Source organism: Liolophura sinensis, chromosome 6 (genome assembly GCF_032854445.1).
Source record: "Liolophura sinensis isolate JHLJ2023 chromosome 6, CUHK_Ljap_v2, whole genome shotgun sequence".
Classification (NCBI taxonomy): domain Eukaryota; kingdom Metazoa; phylum Mollusca; class Polyplacophora; order Chitonida; family Chitonidae; genus Liolophura; species Liolophura sinensis.
The window spans coordinates 9277376-9303322 of NC_088300.1; the positions used below are offsets into that span (position 1 = coordinate 9277376).

Sequence of the window (25947 nt, forward strand, 5' to 3'; positions counted from 1 at the left end):
GTTGTCTTGGCATTATACATCAATAACGGCAGCACTTTGGCGACATGGACTCACTCTGAGTAAAGGTAATCAGGGGGGCATCCAGGAGCCAGGAGCTCTTCACCAATGCGGTCGCTGTGAGTTCGTCCGGCTCATGCTGGTTTCCTCTCTGGCCGTAAGTGAGAAGGTCAGGCACAACCTATGGATGATCGTGGCTTTCCCTGTGCGGTCTCCTCCCACCATAATGCTGGCCAGCGTTGTATAAGTATGGCGTAAAACACCAATCAAATAAATAAATAAATAAATAAATAAATAAAGGTGTTCAAGAAACTCGTAGGCTACCGGTACGTTGTTTTGTAGCGAACAAGTTATTACGAACAGAGGTTGAACATTCAAAGTTTCTGAGTTTTAATCATCAGTGGCTATTTACTATGATCTTTTATTCAGCTTAACCCCAGGATAGGGCTCATGTAATATGAAATCCACACTTTTAACAAAATCGCTAAGTACGTATGAATACTTTAAATATAAATGTGACTGGGGTACTTCATCATGCTCTTCGATTGCTTTAGGACATGCAAGACAGGGAATAATATACATGCAGTTTGTATCATTCAATTTTCAAACAAACATTCTGAATTAAACGTATCACATCACACGCCATTCACTTTAAAAAAACACTTGTTTTTCCGTGTACATATTGCGTGCATATCTACACTTTACATGAGGGAAAGCTCGTCACGAACATGGGAAGGCCGGTGGGTTTTCCCGATTGTCGTCGTATACATGAAATCTTGTTTAGTATGGTGTTAATAAACAATTAAAAAAAATAATAAATAAATGAATAACTTGGTAGATGAGTGTGCCCGCTTATATCAAGCTTCGGTTTCACCTTGTAAGGCCGTCCTCATAACAATGAATTTGAAACCATCTTGTGTTGGTTCAACTGCATCCTCTAGTTAGGATGTTAGACAGGTACCCGCACAAGTTTATGCATCAGTCTATTTGTATTTGTATCAGTCTAGTGTATTTACGCAATGCTCAAGAATGTTTTGCTCAATATTTCGTACGACAGTGATGTTAGTGAGTGGAGAAAGCTACAAAGACCATGGAAAAAATATTTCCATCACAGAACGTCATTGCGCCATATGTTTCCATCACACAATGCCAGATATATTCCATCACACAGTGCCAGTAGCCCATATTTTTCCATCACACAGCGCCAGTGTCTCATATATATCCACCACACAGCGCTAATAACTCACACATTTCCATCACACAGCGCCAGTAACGCACACACCTACACATATCCATCACACAGCGCCAGTAACTTATATATTTCCACCACATAGCGCCGGTAACTCACATATTTCCATCACACAGCGCCAATAACGCATATATTTCCATCACACAGCGCCAGATTTATTCCATCACACAGCGCCAGTAACGTACACACCCAAACATATCCATCACAAAGTGCCAATAACCCATATATTTCCATCACACAGCGCCCGATATATTTCCATCACACAGCGCCAGATATATTTCCATCACACAGCGCCAGATATATTTCCACCACATAACGGGAGTAGCCACATATTTCCAAAATAGAACAACTTTAGTGGGCCTGAATTCTCGTGTCCGGCAAAATAATCAACTCGGTTTTGTAAGTTTACATTAAAACTCGACGCCGGACTCTGGTGGGATAAAGTGTTCACTTGAGTATTTCAATTAAAATTGGTGCAGTGTTTACTCAAGAATACTTAACTGCATCTAATGGCGAACAGCTTTATTGCCGGAGGAAAACCAGGGAGCCAAAACTAAACTACCGGCGTACCAGCCACAGTTGTACTCGAACCTCTAACTTCGATATGATAGAATAACGGCTTTTATTTTAATGATTATTCATATACTTGAGTTAAATGGACAGTCTTATCAACATGTGACGCGTATTAGCTCTCTCAGTGAATCTGCAGAATGAAGTCTTAATACAGAGTGACCCGGGTAGAAACAGGATGAATTACGCTCTGTTGGTCATTTGGGTTTTAGATTTGTCTTTTGCACTACCTCAGTGTTCAAACGTCTTGTCAGTACTGACGAACGGGCTGTATATAGATGGGCGGCTGTAAAAATGACACAAGCGTTGGTTCATAGCACTGTTGGTATATCCACAGGGGACCGTGATTGCGTTATATACCGAAGAATGTTTCACGTATGGGATAGCTATCAGTTTTAAGGATGTAGGAAACCGGCATGCCCGTGGCAAACTACCAATGTCACTTTCCCACTTCTGACGTACGGGTACCGTCGAACGTTTATTGTCACTAAGATCTCTATGGAGAGTGAGAGCGGAGGGAAAGCACAAATCATCTGCCTAAGGCCAAGATTGAACCAGCGCCACGTGTGGCGCCACTTACTGAACTACATCCAACTGAGTGAGCATTGATTTTCTCTCACTCAAGAAACTTTCAACCTACTAATAATGTTTTGTTTTCAGGCAGTATTAATGACATAAAAGTAGCTTTCGGAATGAATATATTTATTAAAATTTGAAATAAATAAATAATGTACATGAAATCCAGTTAGGTTGAAGACATTGCACCATGGGAGTTGTCTCGGAACTCCAGGCCCGTCAGTGGTTTCCCGATACCCTGGCGGCTGATATTGTGCCTCACATGGACGTCATCATCTTGATGAATTCTGAAATGTATAAACAAATAAAGTGAAGTTACAGAAACTATTATGAGACATTATTATTTATCTAATCAGTTTTGCTTTGGTGAATCCCATCGTTTAAATATCACCCGATGAGTATCTGTTTTGTTTCAGTCTGCTGGCTTCGTCAAACTTTTAAATTTGTCACTTTTGGGGAAAACTGACCCACAAAACTAGGAGGTACAGCGGTGCACTAATAGTTGCAGTACAGAAACCATTTTAGTAATTCGATGATAGTCTTGCTACATTTCCAACGCAAAACGGAGTAAAAACAGCTACCTTCATAATTAATTTGGCCATCCCCGTCTATATCAGCCTCTCGGATCATTTCATCGACTTCTTCATCTGTTAATTTTTCACCCAAATTTGTCATAACATGCCGTAACTCTGCTGCACTGATAAATCCATTCCCATCTTTATCAAACACTTTGAAGGCTTCCTGAATTTCTTCCTCGCTGTCCGTGTCTTTCATCTTTCTCGCCATCATGGTGAGGAATTCTGGGAAATCAATGGTTCCGTTTCCTAGAAAAGTAAAATGTATCAAATCGGCCAAATTATTAATTTTCTTGCCATGTGACAATTTGTACCACCAGTATTTTTGTATGGCTTGCCTGACGGAAAGCATATACTGTGAATATATTAAAATTTGTATTTATTTGTGTGAGGAATTTTCTGATCATTTGTTTGCTTTTTCTGCGTCAAAGTACAACGCACAGACATTGTGAAATGTGTAGATCTCGAATTCATTTCATGTGAATGTTTGCAAAAGTTGAGCCTTTCTTGTCACTAAAACTAGGTTTAGACTGATGTGTTAAGTTTGTCATGTACCGTGCGGTGGTCTTAGGGGCACGCTACATGCAGGTGATCCAAAAATTAACCTGCCCACCACAGAATGTATAGCATATATTTAAATTCTTCTTAATTACCATCTGCATCTACTTCATTTATCATATCCTGTAACTCCGCTTCCGTTGGGTTCTGTCCTAATGATCTCATCACAGTGCCCAGCTCTTTTGTTGTGATCGTTCCATCACCGTCTTTGTCAAACAGGGAGAAAGCCTCCTTGAATTCTGGACAAAAGAGATAATAGCTTTATATTAGGAACATTCTTTGAAAAGTCTTGTGAAAATTTTTCATGTAATATAACTTTATTCAAATATTTAATAGTAAAGTAGTCAATTGTTTAATTGGTTGAGATATTAGAAATCCACGAAAAAGACTTGAATCTTTACTGTACATTGACATCAAATAAAACATACAAAAGAAACTTTCAGACAATGTCCTTTAACTCCCAAAGCCGACAATGTACAGGTCGCTGCTTCAACATGTCGTTTACATCCTTCGCTAATTACAACACGGAAACTGGAGGTTAAAGTACTGAGAAGCTTACCTGCAATTTGTTCTTCTGTGAGGTGATCAGCCTGCAACAAATTTAAGAAAACAAAGTATTTTTTGCTTAAGTTACAACAAGCAACTGCTTTGTTACATTAAAAAAGCCTTTGTGCCATGTGATTTTTTTTTTCATTATCTACCCCCACTGGGACTGAGGAGTGGATTGCGTGAAACATAGGGGATCAGAAACAAGGATGCAGCACTGTGCATGTTCAGAGTGACTTCCCTTTGACCATGAAATGTACAATCTTTGTATTTTTGTGCACGATGCGTAAAACAGCTGCACTTACATTTCTGAATGAAAACTTTGCAAATACCGTATCAATACATTTATCTATAGTAGATCAGTTAGTACGAGTCGTGTGAAGTGACAGAAATGCTAAATCAATAATCCCTTAGGTGAAAGCGATATATAAGGTAAACTGTGCGCAAATGTTAATTGTGATGTACACAGCTTTGTTGATTACAGTCTGGACACAAACACACAGTTCAGTGGGATCATGTCTTGACAGCTCAGATGTAAAGTATGATTGTTTGTTACAACGTTCATGAGAGAAATTTACATGCTTGTAATATCCAAGTCAATTATAGTACATGTATGCAGAGTTTCTGTTTATTTCCTGCAGAAAAAGTTATGGTAATGTGTATGTATATATATTTTTTACAAGTAATAAAAACCAGGCCCCGGGATCACGAAACGATTTTAGACTTATGTCAAAATTTTAGGCATTTAACTTAAGTTCCTTTCCGTTAATTTACATCAAAATTATTTTACAATAACTTACTCAGAATTTACGTTGTAAAGCAATATTTTGACATTGCTTCGTAAGAAATAACAATTAGTAAGTGGTTTAAATATAAACAGGGGAAAAAAACTAGGATCATATTACAACGTCCATTTTTCGGGATGATTGGAATTCTGTTTATTATAGGGTGTATAAAGTCGCTGCCAGCAGATCATTTTTGGTGTACATATGCAAGCTTGTTTTGGAAATAATGAAAATTGTCTAAACTTTGAGTTTTATTGAGGAAAGTTTTAAAATCCAACCCATATCAAGATTTGCACGGCTGCTTTCTCACAGACTGAGGGTAGGCACTAGTTTTCAGTTTCTTTCTTCCCAGCTTAGCTTTCGGAAATAGTGTGGAAGTGAAGCTGGGAACATGGCCAACCGATCTCAGAGCTAGGTAGGCACTAATGCTTACCGACCACGGAATGTTTGGATCGGAGTCACAACACTACACGTTAACACTGTCGCTTATTGGCAACAATAGGGGCTGAGGCAATGTACATCACAGTCAAAATGTCTATATTGCTATTGCTATATTGTCTATATTAAATAGGATAAATAAGGCTTTTTGAAAATTTGCTCGATGCCTTCAAATTCTTCCATGCATTTCGTTATGAATTCTTACATAAAGAAAAACATTAAAGTACTTCTGCAGTACTTTCCGGTCCCAAGCAAACAGTCACGGTTATTTGCCGGCAGATTTGTTTTGCTCCTCTGTAAAACGCCTGACCATTCTACAAGTAGAGATTTGGATGACTAGAAAACAGCAGTTTGAGATTACAGGAGTTGACATAAAACATGGTGGAACTTACCATTTTATGTTCTTACTGTTACCAGCTGTACCGGACTCGAGGTTACGAAGCGGAGGTGACCTATGAACTAACCGAACAATCTCTGCTTTATATACCTGTACGCCCTAAAACCTTCCGGTGGCCTAGGGAACCATTCCTCGCGTAACGGGACTGAACTGGCCATGGGGTACCGTGCTGGGGAGGGGGTGTCGGCCAGTCTGCCTGGACCTGTAGGGAACGGTATTGACTCTCAATGATTAAGCAATAAGCAGGAATGATATTCTAGTGCTATTAAAACAGGGTTATACCGTTAGTCAATACTGAGCACATGTAGGCCTATAGAGTATTAGGTAAAATATACATTTTTAATTAAATATTTCACAATTTCTTTTACCACAAACCAGCTAGCCAATGTAGCCCTAAAACCAGGACTTCTCCCACTATTCACAACTAATACTAGCTGTTTCGCGTATATTTCCTTTTGTCTGATACTTATTGGTGATAGTTATGTGTGATAGTTATGCTGGTAGTTATGCCTGATAGTTATGCCTGATAGTTATGTATGATAGTTATGCCTGATAGTTATGTCTGATAGTTATGCCTGATAGTTTTGTCTGATAGTTATTGCTGATAGTTAAATCTGATAATTATGTCTGGTAGTTATGTATGATAATTATGTCTGACAATTATGTGCGATAGTTTTGTCTGCCAGTTATGTATGATTGCTAAATCAGAGTTGAAGCCCGATCTTTAGATGTGAGGAATTCAACTACGTCGACCAACTAGGTTTTTTTATGTGTCGAGATGCCCAGGGGTTTTGCATTCATTATCGTCAGACCTGATTAATTATCGATGTTTAATATCAAACCCTAAATCGACCTGTTTTATACTTTTATTCCAACGGTATTCCCATTCTAATACTATATATAGGGCATTGCATGGCGAGGTGTCACAATAAATCATTTATTTGTTTGATTGGTGTTTTACACCGTACTCAAGAATATTTTGCTTATTAGACGGCAGCCAGCATTATGGTGGGACGAAACCGGGCAGAGCACAATATATGAGCAAAATAAGAAATTTGATTGAATTAACGCTGTCCTACTGTTTCTCTCACTTTGCGTTATAGCTTTTTAACTCTCATTATACAGGTTTAGAACAATGTTTACACTGTGGACTAAACAACTTTTTAAGGTTAGTTGTTTTGTCGGTCTCTCTGTTGGTCGGTGTGTTGTTCGGTTTGTCTGTCGGCTGGTATGTCGTTCAGTTTGTCTGTTGATCGGTGTTCCGTTCGGTCTGTCTGTTGGTTGATGCGTCCTTCCGTCTGTCTGTTGGTCGGTGTATCGTTCAGTTTGTCTGTTGGTCGATGTGTCGTTCGGTTTGTCTGTTGGACGGTATGTCGTTCGGTTTGTCTGTTGGTTGGTGTGTCATTAAGTCTGTCTGTTGATCGGTGTTTTGTTCGGTCCGTCTGTTGGTTGATATGTCGTTCCGTCTGTCTGTTGGTTGGTGTGTCGTTAAGTCTGTCTGTTGGTCGGTGTTTCGTTCGGTCTGTCTGTTGGTTGATATGTCGTTCCGTCTGTCTGTTGGTCGGTGTATCGTTTGGTCGATGTGCTGTTTTGTCTGTCTGTTGATCTGTCCTTATTTATGACATCATAAATAAGATGGCACTCTTTGATTGGTGTTTTACACCTTACTCAAGAATATTTTACAAAGTCTGTCTGTTGGTCGGTGTTTCGTTCGGTCTGTCTGTTGGTTGATGTGTCCTTCGGTCTGTCTGTTGGTCGGTGTGTCGTTCGGTTTGTCAGTCGGTCGGTGTGTCGTTCAGTCTGTTTGTCGATGGATATGTCGTTTGGTTTGTCGGTCGGTCGATGTGCCGTTTTGTCTGTCTGTTGATCTGTCCTTATTTATGACATCATACATTTTTGAAGGTTCAACACATTTGCCCTTCTAAAATGAAAAACAATGACTAAATAAAGAATCATTTTTGTCTTAAGTACCGGTATCCTGTGATGAAGTGATATCTGTAAACTATATGAAATAACACCTGTAGTCATCATAAGTCACCTTTATATAAACAATAAAAGCAATTCCACCAACTTAACAGATACAAATACTTTAATTTGCATAAATAAACAACGTGGCATTGTATCATTCTGAGAGGTAAACGTACCTGTCGGTTTGAGGTAACATACTCAATGAAAAGTCATACTTAAAATTTGCACACAGCCAGCTCTTGACAGCGAGGCGGAATAATAAATTAAGGTACTGCACATTGTATGCTCGGTCATCGAAAAAAAGGTATTACAATAATTTTGATGGTATCACATGGGTGCTGGTAATATGAAAGTTTCCAGGTTAGTCACGTATTAGACCTCCGATAAATTAAGCTTGCTATACGTGAAGACGCGACTTTTTTGTCAAGTGTAGTTCTATAGGTTTTAGTTCTGGTCATATCCAAATGTCTTTTATTGCTGGTCAAAAACTACCTACCTACCTCTCAACAACAAGAGCATGTATACGTTTAGGATATAATCCAAATCATCATAAATTTCGTATCGAGTAAGAACCAAACAGCCAAGGCATCGATTTCAGTAAGCCTTATCTTCCATTAAAAATGTGCAAAACTAATTGTCTCTGTGTACGGCTTCAAACCCAATCTTGGGCATAGGATTTGAGGATTCCTGTGCTTTCACTGTTGCCTGGTAACACATGGTTCCTTCACTGGATCTTTTGCGACAATAAGCGGTGAACGTCGCTTGTGGTCGTTTGCACAGAGTAACGTCACTATAATGTGTGTATACATTACACGTGAGAAAGTTCATCACTAATTGCCAAAGGTCGGTGATTTTCTCGGTTCACTGTTTCCTCCATCATAACTTTTCCATGCCTGAAGGCATTCGTATAATTTAAACATTCTTGAGCATGGCGTTAAACAACAGTCAAATAAATATCGATGTTTGCAAATATCCATGAGCGCCTTGTTGGAGCGTCCGCCTTAAAGTCGGGAAGCCTGGTGTTAAACCCGGGGTCGGGTCATACCAAAGGCTTAAAATATTATCCGCTTTAAGCTTAGAACTTAGATCTTAAAACAAGGAAACAGATCTGTACTCAGTTTAGTGTGAGTAGGTGGGGTGTTTTGTTTATAGTGCCTTTGGCGCGATACTTCAGTGGCCCTGCGACAGTATATGTAAACACAATACACAATATATGTAAACACACCTAATGACTCCTGGTAGTCATATAACTGAAAAATTGTTAAGTACAACGTAAAACGATTGCAGCACCAGAGTGACAGATGAACATCTTTGAAAGCGAAGTGAAAATCTTCAAATACATGTCATCACTTTGAACTTGATACATTTTCTCAAGTTGTTTTATTTAGGAATTGTGTGTCGGTTAGTAAAAGACACAATCCCTATCGTAAATAATGAGAATCATTTGTTACTATTGATACACCAGAATAGGGCTTCATTTTAACTATCTCAGATACATGTCAAACCCCTGTATATAGGATAATTCCCCCCTATATGTTGGACATACACTCACATCCATTTCTTGAGCATGGCATTAACACCAATTAGGGCTCAGTCATTGTTTATTGTAATACAAATATGAGAGCACATGTGGTGACATCGTAACTTCACACGTTCAAGATATCAGTGACCATACCTCACTGTACTCGTGCCAGACACTGATGAACGTTCGACCGTTCTATAGTGAAAACACCTTGGTGACCCATTTATCAGAGAGCCAATCAAATATGATCAAATGTGATGTCATGTGATCCAAATCAATGGGTAAACGAGACGCTTGGTTTTTATTTCTTAATACTTGCCGGTAGTATAAAATGTGGTCTAACAGAATACTACAAAAAAGTTTATCAGCTTTCTTCTGGGTGTGTAAGAATGGCTTTAAACTACAGCTTTTCAAGTACCAGGGGCCAGTCCTGAACTTAAATTGCCTGCTCTAGTGACGCCAATGGCGAGAGTTATCAAGACAACTATGTTGCGAGCGGCGCTGGTCCTACGCTCTCAGTATAATCGATGTGTCGATGACGTCATTTCCGATAAATATGCATGTAATAGATTAATAAATACAAATATGTCTTAAAAAGGAATCTTTTTTTTGCATACCATCTTGGTGTTTCTTAAAACCATACTCTTCGTTATGTAGTACCTTTTCATGTATCCTTTAAAGCTCTGTAAGAACATGAGTTACTCCAGGAGTGAGCTGGACTGGAGAAACCTGAAGCTCGTTAATAAGTCCCACAGTGTAAACGGAAAGCTGTTCCGAGATAGTAGAGTGCCAAATGGCGGTGGGAAGTCAAACCGCTCACCAACTACCAATCAATCGTTCGTTCGAAATGCCAGAGGGCCAAACCGTTGTTCTATTTAATTATTTATTTATTTATTTATTTGATTGGTATTTCACGCCGTACTCTTTTTCACTCACACGACGACGGGCGGCATTAAGCTGGGTAGACCATCCAGAGATTGCTGGCAGACCGTACCGGCCCCGAATGCGTCCGTTTTGGGGGTCGGTAGATCCAGGATCAATCCTGGGCAGGGTCACACAAGACTTTTCAAAGAGGAAGTTGTAACTTCTTCACTTGGCGTTCAGCATTAAGGGGATAGTGCAGGCACTGGTTGACCATCACCAGTATAATGGTTCGGACAGGGCCGCTTTTACTTGCCTTCAGTAAGTCGTCTCAGTGAAGCAGCACTAGATAAAAAGAGCAGTGGAAATTCGTCCTACAAGAAGGAGGCACACTACTAAGAACTCCTTCATCGTTACATGACTGAAAACTTGTAAAATACTGCGTTAAACACGAATCACTCATTCACTCACCCCGTTAATTCTGAGGCCATTGTAAATATCTACAACAGTAGCAAATTTAGTTCATAATTCATATATTGAAAGAATTAATTTCGGGACAAGTATAAATAAGAAGTCTTGGCTTAAAGTTAAATCGGGCAGTAAGTCTTAAGACGGTTTTAAACAGACGGATCCGGATAAGCAAGTGTCACGTGTTGGTTCTATCATTTTGAAAATAGTTCCCGTCAAGTAGCTTGATTTCCATTTGTGAGAACTCTATCCCAAAATGCTGCCATATGTAACAAGCGCGCGTGACCGTTGGTATAAAACCTGCTTTGTCCGCTGTATCACTATAGCCACCCGATAACATGCTGTAATGGCTGCCATTAAACACATTCTAAATTCTAATTCAGGAGCAAGAACCACAGAAAATCAACCAAACAAAATTATCATCATTCTTATACAGACAATCTGTCTTCCTTTATCATAGAAACTCGTTATACAAAGATAGTATTATGTACAATGAATTAAGGAATTTGCATAATTGTTTGAAAATTTAAAATATTAGATCATCTGGTGCATGATGAAATCCTTGGAACGAGCCGGAATGAGGCTCGAACAGAGAGATATCACAAGCAGCAGGAGAATATAGCGCTACCACGGTAGCCTACTACGTGTGTGGAAAGGAATCATCAACAGGAACGGAATGTAAAGAGATCACTTCGACGTCATCATTTTCACAAATTCTACAAAGAAAGAAAACAGAATATTTGAGCCACATCGGAAAAAAGTACTTAAAATTACTTGCTTATCTAGTTCTATCTTTCACTTTTTGCACTAATATTTCACTCATATGAGGGCAATCAAGTTGATGGGTGACGAAAACAGCCTAGCGCCAGGTAACTGAAAAATATATTTAGCCTGCAATAAAACCACAGGAGGTGGATATGGACACCTCTAGTGAAGATTGTACGGATATATCAGCTAGCAGTGGGGCCATAAATCACTCCAACTTGCCCTTGTGAAATCTGCCCTTGTAAAATTTGCCCCCTTAGAGTATATGATCTTTAAAACTGTATATTACACTAAACCTGCCCTTGTAAAATTTGCCCGCTTAGAGTATATGATCTTTAAAACTGTATATTACACTAATTATTACCAAGGGCACCGTACTATACAAGCTTTGAATTTTCGTATATTCTGAAATAATACAAGACATGAAGACATAAAATAACCCTTGAAACAACTTTTAGGTCTGAGACAACTAGACAACTACTATTATTCAGCTATATTTTGGGCTGAGGCAAGTCCTATTCAGGGCTGAGACAAGTTATATTCAGGGCTGAGACAAGTTATATTCAGGACTGAGACAAGTTATATTTAGGGCTTAGAAAACTAATATTCAGGGCTGAGACAAGTTCTAATGAGGGCTGGGGCAACTACTTTTCAGCTCTGAGACAAGTTATATTTAGGGCTGAGACAAGTTATATTCAGGGGTTAGACAACTACTATTCAGGGCAGTGACAACTAGTATCCAGGGCTGAAACGCTATATTCATGACTGAGACAACTAATATTAGAGGACTATGACAAGTTATATTCAGCGCTTAGGCAACTACTATTCAGGACTGAGACATCTTTACGAAGCCTAACGGGTAGCATCAACCTTGCTAATATAAAAATGGGGCTCAGACAATTACTATTTAGGGCTGAGGCAACTATTATATTAGGCTGAGGTAATTACTACTTATGGCTGAGGCAACCACTATTCAGGGCTGAGATAACCATTATTCAGGGCTGGACTGTTCTTTTCAAACCCTTTGTGTCTGCTGTAAGTTTAGGCAAGTAGTTTTTGTCTAATTGTCAACGCTGCATGCAAGTGTTTACAAAAATATGACCACACTTTAAATATGAAAGCATAGCAAAATCACAGATTAATGTTTAAACTGCATACCTACATGTAGGTAAGGACAAATGTCCCATAGTTCTGATGGTGTATGGTCAAAAATATAAAGTTATTCCGAGACATCGATCCAGTTCAATATTTTACCTTCATAATTCACTTGTCCATCCCCATCTATATCAGCTTCCCGAATCATCTCATCAACTTCTTCATCTGTTAATTTTTCACCCAAATTTGTCATAACATGCCGCAACTCTGCTGCACTGATAAATCCATTCCCATCCTTATCAAACACTCGGAATGCTTCTCGGATTTCTTCTTCGCTGTCCGTCTCTTTCATTTTTCTTGCCATCATCGTGAGGAACTCTGGGAAATCGATTGTGCCATTGCCTGGGAAACCATAATGAAATATACATATTATATCGGCTGAATCGCTGAATTACCTTTCCATCTAAACTAGTGAATCCTATAGATAAATAGAAGGTAAGTGAGCAGGAGACAGAAGCAAGTCTAGCGGCTGCTCTCTGTGATAGCCATCAGCACAAAGATGCACCAGTTCTTTAAATCAAAAATTATTTATTTATTGGATTGGTGTTTTACGCTGTACTCAAGAATATTTCACTTATACGTCGGCAGCATGCATTAAGGTTCGAGGAAACCGGACCGAGTCCGGGGAAACCTGTGATCATCCGCAGGTTGTTGGAAGGCCTTGCCACGAAATCAGAAAGTAAGAAAGATTGCAAGTTATATGTCCTTTATTACGAATGAAATGACGGCCGATAACTGGCTGATGATAACTGGCTGATGATAACTGGCTGATGATAACTGGTTGATGATAACTGGCTGATGATAACTGGCTGATGATAACTGGCTGATGATAACTGGATATAGAGGATACTGCTCATCAAATATCAAACCAAAAATAGTTTAGGATGGGGATGTAGAGGATACTGTTCACAGCATCTATGGGAAATTTTTCTCTACTAGGCTAGATGGAATAAACCGGTTTTAATTTCTACCTCCAAATGGGAGCCAGACAATGCCAAACGAAAGTCCGGTTCCCTGCATAGCCTGGAACCACATGCTTTTGCTGGAAGACGTAATTAATTTTGCGATGTCAACTAGCAGGCCTATATGATGACAGCAATGATTCTATTGTCCTAAACACACTTATTTTTCTGGACATAGTCTTGACCAGGTGATTAACTTCCACTAACAGATCAGTAATAAGATTTTACACACCGTCGGCATCTACTTCATTGATCATATCCTGTAACTCAGCTTCCGTTGGGTTCTGTCCTAATGATCTCATCACAGTGCCCAGCTCTTTGGTTGTGATGGTTCCATCACCGTCCTTGTCAAACAGGGAGAAAGCCTCCTTGAATTCTGCAAAGAAGATAGGTCGTGTACCAACAATTCAATAAATTTTTATTTATCATTTTGCAGCTGTTTTGTTTGACGACTATTGTACAGCAGGTATATGACTTCTTCACAGTTAGACTCTATCAAATCCATGATATGTGTTGTTCATTTAATTATTCCATACGTTACTTCGGGTTGCTTTCAATGTTTTTCAGTCATTATATTGACCATACTGCCTCGTCGAGCAATCATGCTTGGACAGGAAAACTATGCATTTCAGCTTATCATTCCCGATTCTAGTTTAATGCTATTGTCACTGGGAGTTACTTATTTATATCGCAGTCGAGCCTGACACTCGATACGTGTTGAAGAGCACGTGATTGTTGCAACTGTGTCTGTAGACGTTCTAATTACATTCGACACTCACCGGCAATTTGCTCTTCCGTCAATTGATCGGCCTGAAACAAAAACGGTAAACACGTCAGGTGAGGGATACATAGAACATTACTACACGTCGATCCTGCGGGGTGACTCCCCTAAGGATACCCATCATGTCTAATCAATAAAGAGTCATACTACCGAAGGTGTGCAAACAGTCCGCGATTTTAAGACGCTTATAAAAATGCAAAAAAATCATTCCACGTTTTTGTCAAAGTCGTTATGAGCACCATCCCATAAATAAGTAAATCATTCAACATTTTCCGATTGTAAATATGTTTTTCCGAATTATTCATCCACTTGGTACAATGTTTTTTCATGTTTTTCGTATGTGTGTGTGTGTTGTTTAATGGTTAAGAGATACTGGTTAAGTCAGATAAGTGAAGTCTGCACTCTGAAGCTGAACTGGTGTTCTACGAGCAGGCCAGAATGCGTGGCTTGGTTTCTAAGCTACCATACATGAACGCCTACATCAGACATATTTTAGTACATTAGAAACTGTTATACTGTTAGCTAACAAAAAGTTGTTATAATTGTTATCTTTTGTTGTCTATGACGTCATTCCACGCAGATAACCTATGTGATTTAATGGGCTACATTGTAACGTCTGTCACCCTACAGTGATCGAACGTCCATAAGTAATGAGACCTGTATTAGCTGCTGTGATCAATACAGATATATTTACGAAATGGCACACGACAAACATTCGTCATAGTCTATCAGTATGGGATGAGTGGACTACAGTCAGACTATCTGACAACTGGGAGAGTTTTTTTTGCGCGTTTCCTGTGACTAGGTTTGGAACAGGAAAAGCTCAAGTTGAATTCGATATAAGTGCTGTGTCTCCTTGGTTACCAAGTTGTATGTCAAACAATTCCGCACTTCAGCATAATTTGATACATATCAGAAAGTTCAATCACTCTGTTTAGACAACAATGGATGACAAAGCGACGAAAATCAGTCCCGAACAATGTCATGTCTAGCGGGTCTGCTGTATCACGTGACGGCCAGTGAGTCTCGCGAAAAAGGTTCTAATCACGTCATTTGGTCACGTGACCTAAAAAGTGAAAAAGTAAATATCTATAGTCTATATAAGGCTAAGCTTGATGTGATGGTAGATGTGATGCCAAGTGTCTGTGTGATGGCAAAGTGTCTGTGTGATGGCAAAGTGTATGTGGGGGACCAAGTGTATGTGGGGGACCAAGTGTCTGTGGGAGGCCAAGTGTCTGTGGGAGGCCAAGTGTCTGTGTGATGGCAAAGTGTCTGCGTGATGGCAAAGTGTATGTGGGGGATCAAGTGTCTGTGGGAGGCCAAGTGTCTGTGTGATGGCAAAGTGTCTGTGTGATGGCAAAGTGTCTATGAGATGGCAAAGTGTCTGCGTGATGGCAAAGTGTATGTGGGGGATCAAGTGTCTGTGGGAGGCCAAGTTTCTGTGGGAGATCAAGTGTCTGCACACCTCTCTACCGTAAACTCTCGCCTCAACTTTGCATCCAGAACAGTGCCACTTCAAACACAGCTCAAAGTTTAAATGGTCAACTCACTCTGTGCCTTATTCAGGCTACATTAAAAACAAGCTGACCGAGATGGGTTGTAAATTATTGATGTTTGCTCCAGCCAACACAATAAAAAGAAGCTAAACCCCCAGTTCTGTTGGCAGTACCTCTTTGTCCTGGTAACAAATACTAGTTGGGCAAACTGCCAAAATGCTTATGCGCGCCTTCGTTGTCAGCTTGACTATCGTTAAATATGTTAGATAATATGTGTATTTTCCTGTATTCAACAAATTGGGGTCTCGTGGGTATATGCCATAACAAATATCGCCTGCAATCATGAGTATCCCGTGGTGTGACTTGATCGTCAATGGATTGGCGTTCCACATCTACAACCAGGAAGTATGGGTTATACACAGCACATCTGTGGCCTTGTCAACCTTGTTCTGTCAATAACAGAATCAATGGACAGAATCTTTGAGAAAACCACTGGACAACAATGGCCTGAAGAATGTAAATATTTCATAGGGGGGGGGGGGTGCAGTTTATATTCGGGTAACGATAGTGTTCATATATTTCTGTTTTAAACAATCCATCGCATTTTATGAATTATCCGTATAAAGTACATCTACACCAACAGGATCGAGAGCGAGTGGTCTATGTTCGTTATGAACAGCTAGTTCTCTTGCATGGCATGCAAGCTTCAATATTGTGAAATGTTAAATAAAAAGGGTGACATAAAGCAGATTTGTCCACAATTTTGCTTGCTGACATGTGATGTACACGTGATAACGTGAACGCATGGCGCATCGCTTGCGATCTGAACGGGCAGCTATAACAAATACATTTTGCATGGAAAAATCTATCGAAGCTCCTACGTTCCCCAAGTCTATTCAGTTTGAGGAGCATGCCAGATGACTTATCATGTCATTCACTCCAAGTTATTGAATTCTATCGAACCTCGCCTCTTTAAACGCCTCAATTCTTTGTGTGAATTTTCATGGTTCCTGCGTGGATGCGCAGATCGCCCATATACTGTGCAACAGCTGAACGTATACGTCCTACGTGACTTCACAACAAGCTGTTCACAACAAGCCGTTCACAACCAAACAGATTGAAATCCAGATTTTTCAAATTTAAGGCATTCCAGGGCAGTAAGTGCTGCTACTGAGCGTTGTTCGCACATGGATACCGGTATTTACTGGTATTTCAGGTCTAATTCCACTTTCTCAGGCAGCTATTTCAGTGTTCTGTCGTTACTAATCCTGTAACCAGTAATAAGTATCGGCCATGTCCACAGAGCCGGTTTAGAGATGAGAAAGCGTCAGTAATCATACGTTATTGTAAATAACATGTGAATGAATGAATGAATGAATTTGATGTGTGTACATGTAATGTGTCTTCTTGTGGCAGCGCGAGTCCATGCCGCCAAAGTGCTGCCTCTACTTGAGTATCTCGCCACGATATGGCTGAAATATTGCCGGTGTCGCGTTAAGTTCGGGTCTCCCAAATGCGTGGCGGACACTCTAAACATTCAGGCCACCAAAGTGGCCCTAAATAACATGTGTAAACGGCTGTGAAACCGGACACAACTATAGTTTATTTCTACAGGCTTAACAAGTTGTATCTTGTCATTTTTTCAGAAATTATCACCAGAAACCCCCACGACCCATCCATTCTACCTAGTGAGTGCCCTATTATGTATACTATACCCCTTAACCAAACATTCCCATGAGATCTCTCTCTTCAGCCAAGGAATAAACTGATCGTTCGATTTGATCAACTGTCCGGAACGTCTGTGTACGTGTACCACATATTCAAGAGGCTAACACACATAAACCGGATTTTAATCTACTGCTATAAAGCTTTAAATATACTGCGTTAAGAGTGCCATTGTCCTCTATACAGAGGAAAGTATTATCAATTTAACAATGACGTCTGAGTAGCTGAATGATCCCTACTGAGCCGGACGTCCCGAGTTCTAGACAAGAGAAAGGCAGTGGCTATAGAAGGAACATGGGACTAGAGGACCCGCAGCGATGACATAATGTCATTATCCCTGTTGCGAGAGGTCCTATACTTATCAATGCGACAAACAAACAACTGTAATAGGATTTTACACGGGTCAACATGCAAACTTGTAATAACTACTCCTGACGTCAGTATATATGCGGTACAAACAACTGACATAGTAACAAGTTTTCCACAAGTTCCTACGTAACCACAACTCTGCTTGATTTGTTGTTGTTAAACACACAGGAAAGCATGCTGACCTCCTGGTCATCGTGGCGGGTGTTGAAGCTTACCAAGTCACCTGAACTTTATCTCGCGCTCTCTCGCGAAAACCTGTTTAATCGCACGTGCGAGCACGCACATGCGGCGCGAAGGGCGTGGGCTTCTCAGGGATCCGGCGACACTAGTGATGGCACTGTGGGGTGAGGTCAACACAGGCTGATGGTCTTAAGTTACACGTGAAGCGTGAGGTGTCAAGAAAGCAGCGTCTCTGGAGAGGTGTCAAGAAAACATCTTTTCTGTGCAGCGGTCAAGAAAACAGCTTCCTTGAGTAAATGTCAAGAAAACAGCTTTTCTGTGCCGGTGTCAAGAAAAAAGGGCATCCCTGGAGAGGTGTCAACAAAGCAACATCTCTGAAGAGGTGTCAAGAAAGCAACATCTCTGGAAAACAGCATCACTGTGCACGCGTCATAAAAACAGTGTCTCGGGAGAAATGTCAAGAAAACAGCATCTCTGGATAGGTATCAAGAAAACAGCATCTCTGGAGAGGCGTAAAGAAAACAGCATCTCTGGAAAGGTGTAAAGAAAACAGCATCTCTGGAGAGGTGTCAAGAAAACAACATCTCTGGAAAGGTGTAAAGAAAACAGCATGTCTGGAGAGGTGTCCACAAAACAGCATCTCTGGAGGGGTGTCAGGAAAACAGCATCTCTGGAGAGAGGTGACAAACAAAGGGCAATTGCTGGATATGGCATGTATAGTCTAAATCACATGACTTGACAACAAGCCATATTTAACGTCGGGGCGTTACACCAGATACACTGGTGGCTAATGCGAGGTTCAGAGTTTAAGACCTTGGTATTTACCAATCATAACCTAGAGTTTCAAACCTAGAAAAATGTTCAACGTGGTGAAGATATTGGTATTTTCTTTTGTACGTCCTCTGCTAATTCTCCACACTTGCCTGCTATCCGGCTGTGCCAAATGTTAAAATACATCATAAATATATATGGCGTGATCAGGAGACCATTAACTCGTAATTACTTTACAACCTTATGCAACATTCACATGTAGGCTTAAATACACTTTTCTTCGTTGTTTGTAGAATACTACATACACATTAACCTAAGACCAGTTTTCACGGAAGTTTCGTGTGAATGTATATGTTCTGATTTCAGGCCTACAAGCTGTATATTGCCTTTATGCCTATATGATACCATGCGACGGTTTGCACATCAACGATGCGAGGCTTATTTGTACGTACAACAAAACCACACAGACACTGACGGGAACAATGTATTTCAACCAGATCGCTTGTCAGGTTTAAGCCACTTACACTTTAGATAATGCAACTTTTGTTTATTTGCATGTGTTCGTAATTTGAGCTCTGCCCGATCGGCACGAAGTCGGCCTTGATTGCAGCTTATCTTCTGAAGATCGTGAGCACAGCACGAGATGCGACCACAAGCGAACAACATTAAAACAGTAAAATTTATTTATTTATTTTTTTTGGTATATTTCACTTATACGATGGCGGCCAGCATTAGGGTGGGAGGAAACCGGGCACAGCCCGTGGGGGGGGGGGGGGGGGGACCCACGACCATCAGCAGGCTGCTGAAAAGTATTCCCACGTATGGCCCGAGAGGAAACCACCATGAGCGACCGCACTGGTGAGTACCACAGTTAAAGCCTGACAAATCCATCATGCAAGTGTGGATTATCAGTCATACATTTGTCACAGTCTAGAAAATCCTCCAGCATTAATTCCACTTCTTTTTCGTAATTTCTACGCACAAAACTTATACACGTATAGCTGCTATGGTGGTGACTCAAGCGTATATGGTACACGATGTAATAACTGACAAGGCTTGACACGTCACATCTCATAATGTCCGGGTTTATTATTTCCTGTAGCCCTAGCATGGATGAATAGCATATCAACGCTCCAGGAGAGCACGTGACCTGGATCTGTACGACTTCGTACATAGGGGCATATAGTGAGATTGTAATCTCCACAGTGAACTAAACTCGAGAAATGGCGGGTTTGCTATCCAGATCATATAAATATCTGCATGTGAAAACTACCAGAAAGGGCTGGGCGCGGATAAGTGCATATACCCCTAAAACATGAATAACCATAGGTGTTTTAATTAGTGGTGTACAGCGTATATGTGTTCCAATATTAATCGTGCTTTGTGCACTCTATTTGTCCCTATACATATTCAGTTGACCACGCAGTAACTGCTAGATAGCGCTCTGAAGACTACAGGTGGAGAGAGGCCGGTCAGTACTCTAGCCCAATAGCATTAATATGACGGTCATGTTGAAGTCAGAACTCAAATCTCACGTAATCGTCTGTCTCACAATAAACTAATCAGTTTGAAGATAACAACTGGTCTGTGTTGCAATCATTAGATCTTATTTACATTAACATAAAAACATGTTTGATCACTTGGGCACTCGCACAGCATGTAGGCTGGTCCCTCAGTTTTGTATACAACACACGTGGTAGCTAGTCAGCTCACACAGGTGGTTTCGGCGGTCCGGTGTATCGGAACAACACCTGCCTTAGCAATTACTCCTGCAAAACTTGTTTCTAATATACTTTCCCCAGAAAGTAAAGTTGCTTTTGAATTGTCAAATGAAGTGAAATTTTACGAGGAAATATCTCACTCACCATGGTTGTGTGTAAATCGGTATCGTCGGCAGTCTCCGATCAGGTCCGCGCTAACGCCGGCTAGAGGTATGCTATAACTTTATAGGCAACACCCAACCCACTGCGACGGAGTCCTCGACCCGGATTAACGAGGGAGCAGTCGTTATTTCTGCTGACCTGTTTTTTTTTAAATTTGCCTTGAGCTCTGTGTGTCGTCACACGACAGCCTCACACGGCTAACTCAGCTTGACCGAACAGCTAGACTGCACAAAGTAACGACTCTGTCCAGAGCGAGCCAAGTGACGGAATGCCAGACAAAGGCAGTAAAATGCGCTTTATCTAAACTGATACACCTTGTATTAGCTACTATCCTCACGGATGACTGTAGTGTTGCGTGGCTAGACTCGCTCTGTGCACACCGATCGCATGTTAACTAATGGATTCTACAACAAAACGCCTACATAGCCTGTAAATACAGAGCTTTTTACTTTTACCAAGTGAAGCATAGATCGACCAGAGTACATACCTGACATGTTCATGCAGGCTATGTGTGCGAGCACACACCTACATATGCAGAACATTATCGTCATATTAACCCCTGGTACTGGGACAGCGAAGTGTTTACTAAATCGCAGCCAGCGCTTCATCGAAGGCTGGGAGATTTGACAACTGATTTTTGTTTAAAACGCATATAAATATAACTGTATTGAAAGTTAAAATGAAACTAAAAGAAATTTATTGGGAAAAAAGGTATCGAAGTCTGTAACAGTTGTAATGCTCATGTTCCCGTCTGCTGGTTTACTATCACTTTCTCGTCAAGTTCCCATCTGCTGGTTTACTATCACTTTCTCGTCATGTTCCCACCTGCTGGTTTACTATCACTTTCTCGTCATGTTCCCATCTGCTGGTTTTCTATCACTTCCTCGTCATGTTCCCATCTGCTGGTTTACTATCACTTTTTCGTCATGTTCCCATCTGCTGGTTTACTATCACTTCCTCGTCATGTTTCCATCTGCTGGTTTACTATCACTTTCTCGTCATGTTCCCATCTGCTGGTTTTCTATCACTTCCTCGTCATGTTCCCATCTGCTGGTGTACTATCACTTTCTCGTCATGTTCCCATCTGCTGGTTTACTATCACTTCCTCGTCATGTTCCCATCTGCTGGTTTACTATCACTTCCTCGTCATGTTCCCATCTGCTGGTTTACTATCACTTTTTCGTCATGTTCCCATCTGCTGGTTTACTATCACTTCCTCGTCATGTTCCCATCTGCTGGTTTACTATCACTTTCTCGTCAAGTTCCCATCTGCTGGCTTACTATCACTTTCTCGTCACATATATATGTTGGCCTGTTTACTTGCACTGATAGTGGTTTAACACCACATTCCTCAATGTTTCACTTTAAACACGAAGGGTAATGGGTGACAGAAACCGGACAGAGCTCTAAGTTAGAGCGCTTTCAAGGAAACTATTCACACATGTCAGTTTCAGTGTAAGTTTCACAACTTTCTGTTTATACAATGTATATAACCGCATGTACAGGTGAGGACACAAAAAGACGCCCCATATCAAAATTTACAATTTCTTCCACCATGTCCTCTGTGTTCTACCAGAATCAAGGTTTCCTACAATACGTGTGTTCTCAACTTTCTGATTGTAACCATGATTTCGCGAGGGTTAGGCGGAATGATGGACGGATGGACGAATAGACGGACGTACGTACGGACGGATGGAAGCTGGGGCGGACAGAAGGGCCCACGGAAAGACGGATAGACATATGGGCGGAGGCAGAGACGGTTGGACACCCATAATTCAGGCAGTCATACTTGCGACCATAATTGACTTTCGTCAGTGAAACGTAGCACCACAAGCTCTGAACATCGATATGGTGAACGTCCATATGTTTGCATTTGAAATGCGTTTAGAATAATTTTTCTAAATAATATAATGTTAAATTGCATAAGCTATTTTTCCACACCATGAACTCATTGCCTAAAATGAAGTGCCACGGTGGACAGTCAGTGGGCCCTAAAGAATAATTTATTTTGGTAACCAGGTAAACACCACTATCTCTGCAAACTGACAATATTTTTTTTCATAGCAAAACATCCTAACATTGAACCCCGAAGCCATACTGCCGCGAGATGATGTAGCTCCAAATGATGAGAAAAAATTCATTTATCAAGATTATATCATATTATACCCTGAAAATAAACATGACAGTGTCTAAAACGGGGTTTAGAGCCTGTTACTGCGGCACTTTCCGACAAACATTCGCACTGGATTCCGCCCATTATCAAACATGCCACTTGCCTTTCCATAATTATGACATCGCACGAGGCAATGAAGTCTTTGTATCGCAAACAAGCTTATGGATTATAACATTATAATTTAGAAAAAAATGTTCTGCATTTTCCTTGCAATAATCCAACACATCAATATGCAGAGCTTGTTGTGTTACGTGCTTCTGACTAAATGCAATTTTGCTAGAGAGTATATTAGTGATTTTATACAGAGATGGATATAGGCACCAAGTTAAAAGAAACAGGCTGTCCAGTCCATGTTGGGTCGACACAGAAAATCGGCTTTTTCTGATTCTGTTTATGTTACCTTGTAAACATTTGATGTAAATCCACATGCATGTTGACGGGTACAGGATCGATTTTTAACCCGTCGTGTAAAATGTATGTAACATAAATACAGGCATTTAATTGTTTGACTGGTGATATACGCATTCACATTAATGACCTTTATGAATTTGTTTTGAAAATTGTGCTCAGTGTTATCACTTTGATTGACCATAATCTGCAACGAGCTAATCAATTTCCTCAGACTAAGGTAATAATATAAAGATTTACAAAAGCGAAAATAAGTAAGGAGTGTTATTTATTGCTTTTAAGCCGGGCTGTCTTAATGGTCGCCACAAGCAAACACAAATGGCCATGTGCTTCACATCTGGAATGTAGACATTTGATTAAGGAAGGTAGATCATGCACAATCCGTTCTACCTTTTCACAGTTTACATGTGCTTAGGGCAGCAGTTAAACTTGATAGTAAATGAAAGAAATGGCGTATTACTTATACACGTGTGTAAACATGATATGTGCACTAGATTTTCTGCTCTACAGTGCATAAACGCAGACTTGCGGTGATCATTACCTACGATTATAATCTAGGGGATGAGAATTGAAATTACAGTTGTTTTCATAGCAAATCAAATGCAAACCAAATCGCTACGAAGTATTTTAGAAAATACTATTAATTTGTATGTTCTGTAGGAATTCTGCTTTATGAATAAATCTGACGTTCGACTTGCGCGAATATACTGATAACAAGTAGAACAAATTTCTTCATCCTGGTTTCTTATGACGTTACCATTATGATCCTTCAATCCCACCATAGAAACCAACATTTTACCTTCAAGTGTAAAACGAGATTTTTTCAAGACATTGTTTTTAATGTATTTACATGCTCTTGTTTAATTTGATAAGAGTTATATCAAGTGTTAAGAGAAACAAAGCCTAATTCAGAGTGTGTGTCCGGAAAATATTCGGTGCAGAAGGATAAGTAATCATTGGGGGTGAAAATATATCGAGGTATATATAAGCTGTTAGACATATATGTACAACCCAGTCGTGGGCGCGATATGCATATCTCAGCTGTCACCAGCTGACAAATCATTATGTCCCACACATTCAATATTTGCATGCTCATGCATATTTATAATGTGAAGTTATCGCAGGAAGAATAAATATAGCCATTCTACAGAGAATAGTAACTGTTACGGGTCAACATACATATCCATAGAAAGAGTGACTAGAACTATACAGATAAGAGACACAAAACATTAACGACTTTGTGTGGAGAAAAGAGTGTAACACGACTTAAATAGTTTGATGTACTTGATCGATGTTTAACGCCATGTTCAGGAAGTTTCTCTCATATGACGGCGCTTATGCAGGAAACCGGAGTGCAACCCCGGAAATCCCCCGGACTCCATCAGGTAGCCTACCTGACGTCGCAACCTAAACAAAGGCAAGAGATGAGTTCGGACACGCCACTTCATGGGTCAAGGTCTGGCAGCCAGTACTTTAATCATCTGATCCAGCCAGGTCCCCAGCTTGACATAAATGTCCAAAACTAAACCTAAAGGACAGAATAGAGCATAGATTTTGTTTCTCGTTATTGCTTTATTGTTATTTGTTCTCCCGTGCTCTGCCCAGTTTCCTCTCACCGTAACATAGACCGCCGTCGTTTAAATGAAATATTCAGATAACTATATAAATATTGCTATGTTAAAATTTTGCATTAACTACAGATAGTTCTCTTTCTCTGACTTGCATGGACAAAATAAGGATTTTTTTCACTATTTACTAAAATGACAACTCTCTGTGACACAAAATACATTTTTTGTGCTAGTAGCAAAATTATGTTTTAAAGCATTGTAGAATCTAAAGGGGCGTAACTCTTTGTGTCATCCTGACCTATCTGGAGGACCACCAAAAACAAAAAATAACGTATACAAATAGTGTATTTATCAACTCCACGGCTTTACATATCTCCCAGACCTATCAGATTTGTGTCAATATATAATTCATATCTTTCAGACCATACGACTTTCTTGTTGTAAAACTTAACGGATAGCTATGTAATCGACGTTTATAGTGTTATCCTCTCCGTTAGCTAGAAACGGAAATTTTGATCTACACTCTGAGCAAAACTTAAAATAAAATCTGGAATAGATTTCTGAACAAGGCTGGCACTGAACACCCCATGAGTTTACTGGCTAGAGCTGTGTATATAGCTGAACTTGCAGGAAGGTGTCCTGAGCGGAAACTGAAATGATAACTATTTCTGTTAGGCGGTGTTAATGTTTGTAACGTCGAATTCAATATTTTTTCTGTCTCAATAAAACAGCGATTCATTATAGCCTGATTTCCGTTAGCTCTACTCAGATTCCTCAGGGAGTGTAACATGTTTTCTCTGGTCTTTATCTAATTTCCCCCGCCGATTGTATCAATTTTTTTTTTGGGGGGGGGGGGGTGGGGGGGGTGGTGGTGGGGGGGGGGTTGTACTATGTTTTCTCTTGACTCTATCCAATATGCTCGGGACTCTACCAAGTATCCTTTGGGTTGTACCATGTTTTCTCAAAGCTCTGTTCAAGTTCCTCCGAGCACTATCAGATTTTTATTTTGATCTAGTTAGTTTGTTTAGGACTCTGGTTTCCTCTGAGTTCCAGTTTGATCCCGGCTGTTTCTAGGCTCCTTTTCCCGAGGTTACACGATTTGGTCCAGATTCTAACCGGGTTTCCCCCAGGCTACGCGATTTGGTCCAAATTCTTCCCGGTTTCCTGCACGCTACGCCATTCAGTTGAGATTCTACCCGGT

General features: G+C 40.3%; 1 protein-coding gene across 1 annotated transcript in view; it reads right to left on the bottom strand.

The window, feature by feature from the left end:
* Positions 1-2561: 2561 nt before the first annotated feature.
* Positions 2562-25947, bottom strand: part of LOC135466308 (uncharacterized) — a 31065-nt gene continuing 7679 nt past the window's right edge. The window contains exons 5-12 of the mRNA XM_064743729.1: positions 14172-14202; positions 13625-13768; positions 12530-12772; positions 11202-11226; positions 4085-4149; positions 3621-3764; positions 2904-3216; positions 2562-2679 (exon numbers count right to left, since the gene is read on the bottom strand). Of these exons, the coding sequence (XP_064599799.1) occupies positions 2562-2679; positions 2904-3216; positions 3621-3764; positions 4085-4149; positions 11202-11226; positions 12530-12772; positions 13625-13768; positions 14172-14202 (1083 nt within the window). The remainder of the gene's footprint in view (positions 2680-2903; positions 3217-3620; positions 3765-4084; positions 4150-11201; positions 11227-12529; positions 12773-13624; positions 13769-14171; positions 14203-25947) is intronic.